The sequence below is a fragment of the Chaetomium globosum genome, genomic scaffold (assembly GCF_000143365.1).
Source record: "Chaetomium globosum CBS 148.51 scaffold_1 genomic scaffold, whole genome shotgun sequence".
Taxonomy (NCBI): Eukaryota; Fungi; Ascomycota; class Sordariomycetes; order Sordariales; family Chaetomiaceae; genus Chaetomium; species Chaetomium globosum.
In genome coordinates, this window is record NT_165976.1 from 1,455,506 (window position 1) to 1,462,682 (window position 7,177).

At 53.4% G+C, this 7,177-nt stretch overlaps 2 protein-coding genes across 2 annotated transcripts; both read right to left on the reverse strand.

Moving 5' to 3' along the window:
• Positions 1-372: 372 nt before the first annotated feature.
• CHGG_00486 (uncharacterized protein) lies at positions 373-1,720 on the reverse strand (the record flags this gene model as incomplete). The annotated part of the gene is made up of 3 exons (XM_001219706.1): positions 373-536; positions 711-720; positions 1,187-1,720. 3 exons carry the CDS (start codon positions 1,718-1,720, stop codon positions 373-375), a joined length of 708 nt encoding a protein of 235 aa, XP_001219707.1.
• Positions 1,721-4,564: 2,844 nt separating this feature from the next.
• On the reverse strand, positions 4,565-6,821 carry CHGG_00487 (uncharacterized protein; the record flags this gene model as incomplete). Its single annotated transcript, XM_001219707.1, has 2 exons — positions 4,565-6,489; positions 6,749-6,821. The coding sequence occupies 2 exons, from the start codon at positions 6,819-6,821 to the stop codon at positions 4,565-4,567; spliced, it is 1,998 nt and encodes a 665-aa protein (XP_001219708.1).
• Positions 6,822-7,177: the final 356 nt, after the last annotated feature.

The following is a 7,177-nucleotide window of genomic DNA, read 5'->3' on the forward strand; positions in this document are numbered from 1 at the left end:
ATTTAATATTTCTTGTACCTTCTTCTTTATTTTACTATTTACTACGGTTTATTAGATTGGATTATACTCTAGTTTTACATATTATTATAGAAGGGTTATAGAAAGAATTAGAAACCAATTCGTTGTCAAGAACACCGTATTCGTTGATAGGCATACTTCCTAGAATACTTTGTGTGTTCAGATGGGGATGCCGATGAAGAAGCCGCTGGACCCAGTTCTCGCCGACAGTCATTGCCGGGACTGGGGTGGATGTAAGAGACGCGTCGAGTAAAGTGAAGCCTCCACGCTCGCGGAGAAGAAGGTCGGCCATCTGTCGGATATAACCGATCGTTGGCGACATCCCACGGTCGTCCAATAATTCGATCCATTGAATCAGGGCAGATTCTTCGGTCGGGAGTAGCTTTCGACTCTTGACTTGCGCTTGTTGACGTGTAGCACCCCCTTGACGCGTTCTTGTAAAATCCTATTCGGTACGTCAAATGCGGCTGCAGCCTTGCGAATGCTTTTGATTTGGCCTGAACGTAAGGCCTCGAGTGCTAATTGGATCTTATCTTCGTGCTGTAGAGGCTTTGGCATTTTGCCGGGCACAATGGCGTAGTGGAGCGAGTCCGAAGTCGACGTGGTGGGGTGTGGGGCAGGGAAGTGACCGGAAAGGTAATAGATTACGTTAGATTCTAGAAAATAAAGGGTATAATTATTTTTAAACTTACTCCTAGGTAACTAAGCGAAAGCCTAATTTACTAGTTAAATCTATTATATAAATTGGAACTTTATAGGTAAAAAGCTTAAAAAAAATCGAAAGGGAACTAAAAAAAGAAAGAGGCTTATATATAATAACTAGAAAGAGAAAACAGCAGGTAAGGAGTATGGAATGTATCCTTAAAGAAGATCCAAAGTAAGGGAGTTTCTATTTCAAAAACTACCTACCTTCTATACCTAGTAGTAATAAAAACTTTCTTCTACAACTTTGACGAAAACTGGTTTCCAGATGGGTGTTGCAAGCACGTCTAAAGTGGTCACTCGATCTGACCGACGGAATCGGCCTGTTGTTAAGTCCGTGCACCCACCTCCCGGTCAGGCCACCAACCGATCAAATTTCCCCATCTGCCTCCCCATTTTCAGTATCTACAGGAGGGTCGAAAATTGACCATTCCAGCCAGATATCTTCAAATACATATCCATCTACTTTCTCTGAGAGTTCTAGCTGCTTCGCAAGTGCTTTTTTAGCCTGCATGATCTGTTCAATCTGGGCAAACCGGGTGTTGGGATCCATCCTGACTTTCTTCCTTTTTCTCGGCCTTAGTCTATCTACCTCAGCTTCCAGTGCCCGGATCTTCTGTTCTTGACTAGCTACCTTGATGGCTGTATTGTCAAGGCTTTTGCCCACCTTTTTGAAAAGACTCCTAGCCACTGGGTCTATTGTTTGCAGTCGTCGTAGACGGACATTTGTTGATATCAATCTGTGGACCTCCTGGCTGCGGTTTGGAGTCTTGATTAGCCGACGACTGACTGACTGGCTGACTGACTGACTGGCTGACTGACTGACTGGCTGGTTGGGTTCAACAGTAGACGGCTCATCAGGAGGTTTGTCTAGGTTGACTGGCCACAATCCTGATGCCTTCCAGCCACTTCGGATATTCCTTTCTTTGATGGCATCGTTCTTGGCTTGCGCATAACGCCGTAAGAAGAGCCTCTTGCCAATGGGGGCACAGTCTGTCATCACAGTGAGGTCGTTGATACCACGGCGGTAATGTGGTCTTCAACAGAGAGAAAACCGACAGGTTGAGGGGCTGTAGAACGTGGGGAGGCATGTCCAGGTAAGAAGAGGAGGTAGATATTGTTGGAAAAACAGGTCCACATGAAGTCGTCAGTCTCGTGGCTACCGTGGCCATCAACAATAAGGAGCCTCTTCTTCGATGTCGCCGTCGTCGGACAAAACATCTTTGTCAGCCACTCGAGGGCATTATCATTAGATGTCCAGCCATTCTGACTCGTCGAAAACCGCCAGTTGCGTAATGGATCAAGGTCTTGGTCGTTATCAGGGAACCACTGTTGTTGGATGTCTTTCCCCTTGAAGATGACTAACGCTGGGAGAGCTTTTCGGGTTGCTGAGATGCACTCTATAATGGTTGTCCAGATCCGGGATTCGGGGTGTTTCGACAACGCTTCCTTCGTCTCCGATGATCCAACGCATAAGCCGTTGATTCCCAGACCTTCCATTATCCCTGTTTCATCCATATTCCAACGGCCTTGCGGGTCTGACTGGGATCGCGAGGAGATGGAACCAGGCCTTGATAACATCAGTACTAGCTGCATCCAACCGTTTGATATCCATACGTCTATCTTTCTTCGTCTTTAAAACTGGGTATCTTCCCGATGAACTTCTGAAGCCAGTGTTTACCGATAATCTGGTCAGATCCAGAGGCACGGAGGATACGGTTAGCACAGACCTCGATTTGTCGATGCTTCAACCGGAAGCCCTAGAGCTTCCTGGGCAAGAACCCAGTTCGGCCAAGTGTTTTTTCTTGACCCAGGGCTGAGCTTCTGCATCACCTGTGCTTTGTACTGTCCCTTCGGTTAGGCGTTGGCGACGACTCGGTCCCCGGAGGGTAGAAAAGGAAACTCCCCATGCCTCGCTAGCTTTGCGGATGGATTGGCCATCCCTGACGGCTTGGATTGCCTGCTGGATGTTATCTTCTGGAGCCATGGAAGAGACAATTTGAATAAGAGTAATGGAGCTGAATTTGAGCTTGTTTTGGTGGAACTGGGTGGTTTGGAATAGAGAGGGTGCCGAATCAGGGGTGGGGAAAAAAATTGATCGGTTGGTGGCCTGACCGGGAGGTGGGTGCATATCTAGAAGCGCTTACTAGAAATATTATTATTTACTTATAAGAACTAACTAAGAACTAATAGAATTATTATTATTATTATTTCCTACACCGATATGCCCTGGGGCGCGCCGGTCCTTATACAGCTATTTACAAAGGAAACCGTACCCTATGGGCCGGACAAAAACCTCTGCCTACCCCTTCGCGACTACAATGTATGAATCCATCTGACTACGAAAAGAAAAGAGGCCCTTTGCCGGCCTCCGGACTCTCTAGCCCTCTCCATCCACTGTTTCTAGCTCTAGCCTTCTGGCTAGACTGTACTCCAGTAGCCGGCCAGAGTCCATCAGCCAGCCCAGGAGCTTCTTAACAAGCCTAACGCTCCGGGCACCTACTCCCCGTAGTACGGTTTGTAAGTCAGTCCCCATGTGACCGAATCTCCCGGTGTTCCCACGGTCTCTGTAACGTTGGGTCAGGGCACCAAACCACCAAGTGCTCCACTGTCTCCCTGCCTTCCCCGCACCCGCAGTAGAAGGTACGGACCTCCGGGTCCTTAACCCTGAATAGGTAGTCCTTAAGGCCTATATCCCCTATACGGGCCTGGGAAAGGAGGGTACTCTGGGCCTTCGTAAGGCCCTCGTACCTCTGTAGGGCCTTTTTCGTGAAAAGGAGAGCTGGGGGGTCTTCATCGGCCATCCTTCTACCAACCCCCTCTTGCCTTGGTCTCTGTTGCTCCCACCAGGCTTGCCATGCTAGTTCCATCACTTCGTCGGTTTTCAACTTCTTGCCTCTCTTTTCTCCTGTCTTCCACCTCTGGCTAGCCCACCGGCCCACTATAATAGTGGCTTGCTCGGTGGGTGTTGGGGCATGCGGGCCATGACGGGGCTTCTGTCCTCGGCCCTTCTTCTTCTTTCTAACCCTGCGGTAGACTCTGTTGCAAGCCTCTGTGATCAAGTGCCCCGGGGTACGGAATAGTCTTTGGGGCTTCTGGTCCCGCCCCTGGTTGTAGGGTCTCCTTGCGTAGCCGGTCTTCGAAGTCGGCAAGCCGTTTGTTGAGGTAGAGGTCCAGTGGTGGCACCCAAGCCTCCGTCTCTAGGCACCTAATAGGGACCGATTTATAAGCTCCAACCACTATGCGGAGGCTCCTGTTCTGAGCTTTCGACAGAACCTTTGCGATCCCTTTTGGCTTCTTGGTCCCCCCTGGAGCTGTTGGCTGGTGGTAGCTAGAGGCTCCGTAGACTATAGCACTGTGAATGCACTTGGTGTACAGCTCTCGGGCCCGTGCAAGGCTCGGGCCCCACGTCTTGGCCGCTCGCTAATGTCTATATACTAGTTATAGTATAATATTATTATTCATACTCCGCTATGCCCTAGGGCGTGCCGGGCCCTCAGCTATTTAGTGTACAGGAAAACCGTGCCCTCCTGGGCCGGGTGAAAAACCCATACCAATAATCAAGGAACGATGCGTTCTGGTGAGTCTGCGTATACAAAGAGAGGAGGCCTCCTGGCCTCCGAACGGGGGCGCTTCAGGCCGCCGCTTCCAGCTCGATCCTCCTGGCTAAGTTGTACATCGGCAGCTTCCCCGAGTCCATCAGTGTGAGAGACGAGGGACATTTGGGCGAGGCGCGAGGGCACTGCCGATGAGACTCTATTTCTGCTAATTGCAAGATGGGGAGAAAAGGAAGAGAAGCTGGAAGAGCTCTCGCGATACAGGAGTTAAATGCCAGCGCGTGTGGTCACGTGCCCAACCAAGTGGAGCCACAGTGCACTCCGACGGCAGCTGCCGTCACAATCAGCCAGTCGAGGACTCTCCTCGCGAGCCGTGCAGTCGTGGGATTGATGCCGTATAGCACAAAGTAAAAGTCCCGTCGTGTCCGAATTCCAGTTCTCTCCCATCTTCGAGTCAACGGTGGGGCCAAACACCACACTACCAGGTGTTCGGCAGTCTCTCGTCCCTCGCCACACTCGCAGGTAGGAGTCAGAACCTCCGGGACTCCCCGTGTAAACAAGAAGTCCCGTAAGCCTATTGCTCCCGTCCGGATTTGAACCAGCAGTGAGCTCTTCGCCTTGCTGAGACCGTCGTGCCTCCTTTGGGTTTCGTTCCGGAATAGCGTCTCCCGCTGATGGTCGAAGTCGTCCGCCGGTCTGGCGATCGCTCTGCCGTCCCGTTCCTTTAGCCACCTCGCCCTCCAGGCCTCTTCTACTACCTTGTTCGTATCAACGATTCCCCCCGTCCAGCGCATGACCGTGCCCGCGGCTCTCTCCACCGCCGTAGGCCCTTGAGGTCCCAAGGTTCGCGGTCGGCCCCTGTTGCCCCTCCTTGAGCTAAGTCTCTGCTGTATCTTGCGGCAGGCGGTGAGGACAACGCTCGCCGCCCGTCTTCTTGCCGCCTTGACCGTCCGTCCAGATCGGGTCGTCGGAGTCGGTTTTCGAGATTCTGCAAGCCGTTTGTTGTGATATAAGGTCCAACGGCGGCACCCACTCTCTCCGTCTCGAGGTTGCGGATGGAGAGTGTGCTTGAAGGCTCCCGCTACAATCCGCAAGCTTTTGTTCTGGGCCTTCCCGAGGGCCTTGGTGATGCCTTTCTTTACCGGCTCGCCTCCCACATCCGTGGGGATGTGGAACGACGATGCGCCATAGGCCAGCGCTGACCGGATGCACTTTGTGTACACTTCTCGCGCTTTGGCTAGCCCCAGTCCCCACGTCGACGCCGCTAGCCTCGACAGGGCATAGCTCTGGGTCCTCAGCTTCCTCTCCACCGCTGCAAGGTGGGCTTTCCAGTTGAGCTTCCGGTCCAGCCAGACTCCCAGGAACCTGGCAGACTCCTTCGGTCTGACGGGGCTGGTGCCTTTCCCTGGGCTGGTGAGTTCCAGCTGGTTTGACCACTGCCGTCGCCCCTTGTTGAAATGGATCAGTTCGCTCTTTTCCGGTGCGAACTTCATCCCCCGACTGTCCGCCCATCGTATACACGTTCCCCACGCCGCCTCTAGTTGCCGGACATTCGCTTCGGGGTTTCGACCAAATACCAGGAGGTTGGTGTCATCCGCAAACCCCGCTATAGACAAGTGAGGGTGCTCGTCTTTTAGCTGCTTGTATAATGAGGAAATATAGAGAATGAAGAGGACAGGGGACAGGGGCGAGCCTTGGGGGACCCCTGCCCGAACTGCCGTCGGTGCCGCCGTCTTGCCGTCAAAGAGGAGGGTGGCCTCTCGGCCCGTCAACCAGTCTCTCGCCCAGAGGACTAGCCACCTCGGGTAGCCCATTTCTCGCAAAGTTGCTAGCAGTCGGGTGTGGTTAACCGTGTCGAAGGCTCCTGAAATGTCCAGTTGCAATAGGGATGCCGCGCCCTTCTGTCTCCATGCCTCCTGGACCTGGGCTACTACTAGCCGAACAGCCATCTCCGTGGAGCGGTGTGCCCTGTTCCCCATTTGTTCGTCTGGTAGAAGGCCGTTGACTTCAGCAGCTTGAGTGACCTTCCTCGCGACCACTGACTCTACTACCTTCCCTAGGGTTGGCAGTAGCGCAATGGGCCTGTACCCTCCCGGGGTCTGATACACTGGCGGCGCCTTCCCTGGCTTCGGTAGTACTATGGTCTTTGCCTTTTTGAACCGGTCGGGAAACCATCCTAGTTCCAGGCACCTCGTCGCCAATACGGCGAGCACTTTAGTCAGTGGCATTCCACATGCCTTCTTCCTTCAGAAGACCCATCGGGAGCAGATCCTCTCCTGGCACCTTCCAGGGGCTTGCTCCTCCTATTGCTTTCGCGATCTCGGTCGGCGTCACTGCCTGTGAGACGTCGAATCCCGGGTTCTAGTCGCCTAGAAAGGCTTGGTCTTCCACGTCCGTTAGGTTGGCCGGTGGGTCCGGGAAGAACCTCTCGGCCAGTGCGCTGGTTTCTGGTCGTGCGTTTCGGCCGTTACCTGTCCGGACGAGTCCTTGAATGCCGGTAGTCTCGGTGGTTCCGGCGGCAAAAAGCTCCGTAGCCTGGCCCATCTTTCCAAGCTCCACATCTGATCGGGCTTCTTTGCCTCGCTTGCTTCCTGCAGGTTGTTCCTCCAAGCCCCCGTCCGTGCTTCGCGCGTTGTTCTGGAAAGGTCCTTGAGCCTTTCGCTAAGCTCCTCCCAGCAGTACTCTGCCCGGGTCTCCTTCGCCAGCCTCTCGGCTCTCCTGGCCTCCCGGGCGGGCCTGCTGCACCTCCACAGTACACCAGTGAGAGCTGTAGCCGCAGCTCGCCTTCTTCCGTGGAGTGCTTTCCCAGCGACCCAGTTCAGCCACCCAACCAGTCCGTCGAAAGCTTTGTCAAGACCCTCGACTGTTCGGGTCCTGCTCAGTAGCCCGTTCGGCCCCGG